Consider the following 527-nt stretch of genomic DNA (forward strand, 5'->3'; position numbering starts at 1 on the left):
CGGTTCCCCCTAGGGATCTATGCATGCAGTTACAAGTCTGCTAGGCTAGTATTTCGACCAAACAGTACTTTGAGTTATTTTTCCCATTCAGGGAAAGCGAAAAAGGGCCCCGCAGCCAGTCAGCCGCTGGGGGAGTTTGTGAACCTTGCCGGCAGCACCCCAAGAGCCGAGGTGGCCTGTAAACATATTTCAAAAACTGAAGTCCAATTAAATTGCTGAGGTTGAGATATTAATGCGGCAGGGTCCCAAACGTATTGGTTGTATTATGCTAAACGGTTCAGCTTTGAGCGGAAACCATCTTAGTTGCCGCGCAGCTTCGCTCGTCGTTCCTTTTGCTGCAGCCAGGCACAAACCACACACAATGCCAGCAGTATGTATGAGGCCCAGTCTGCCTGCATCTGTTAACATTACAAACAGTAGGAGGATCAACTGTGCTTGTGGTATCTAGTTAAAGGGTCCTCCTCTGGGGGTTCACCTTCTTGCGGAGGTCGCAGTACAGGTTGTCGAGCGGCAGGTAAAACAGAAGG

The 527-nt window shown here is 49.9% G+C and overlaps 1 protein-coding gene across 1 annotated transcript in view; it reads right to left on the bottom strand.

Moving 5' to 3' along the window:
• Nucleotides 1-425: 425 nt before the first annotated feature.
• EMH_0047530 (uncharacterized protein) overlaps nt 426-527 on the bottom strand; it is a gene marked incomplete at both ends in the record, with an annotated part of 826 nt that continues 724 nt past the window's right edge. The window contains one exon of the mRNA XM_013496293.1: nt 426-525. Coding sequence (XP_013351747.1) covers nt 426-525 — 100 coding nt within the window. The remainder of the gene's footprint in view (nt 526-527) is intronic.

The sequence above is a fragment of the Eimeria mitis genome, genomic scaffold (assembly GCF_000499745.2).
Source record: "Eimeria mitis Houghton genomic scaffold, Emh_scaff2026, whole genome shotgun sequence".
Taxonomy (NCBI): Eukaryota; Apicomplexa; class Conoidasida; order Eucoccidiorida; family Eimeriidae; genus Eimeria; species Eimeria mitis.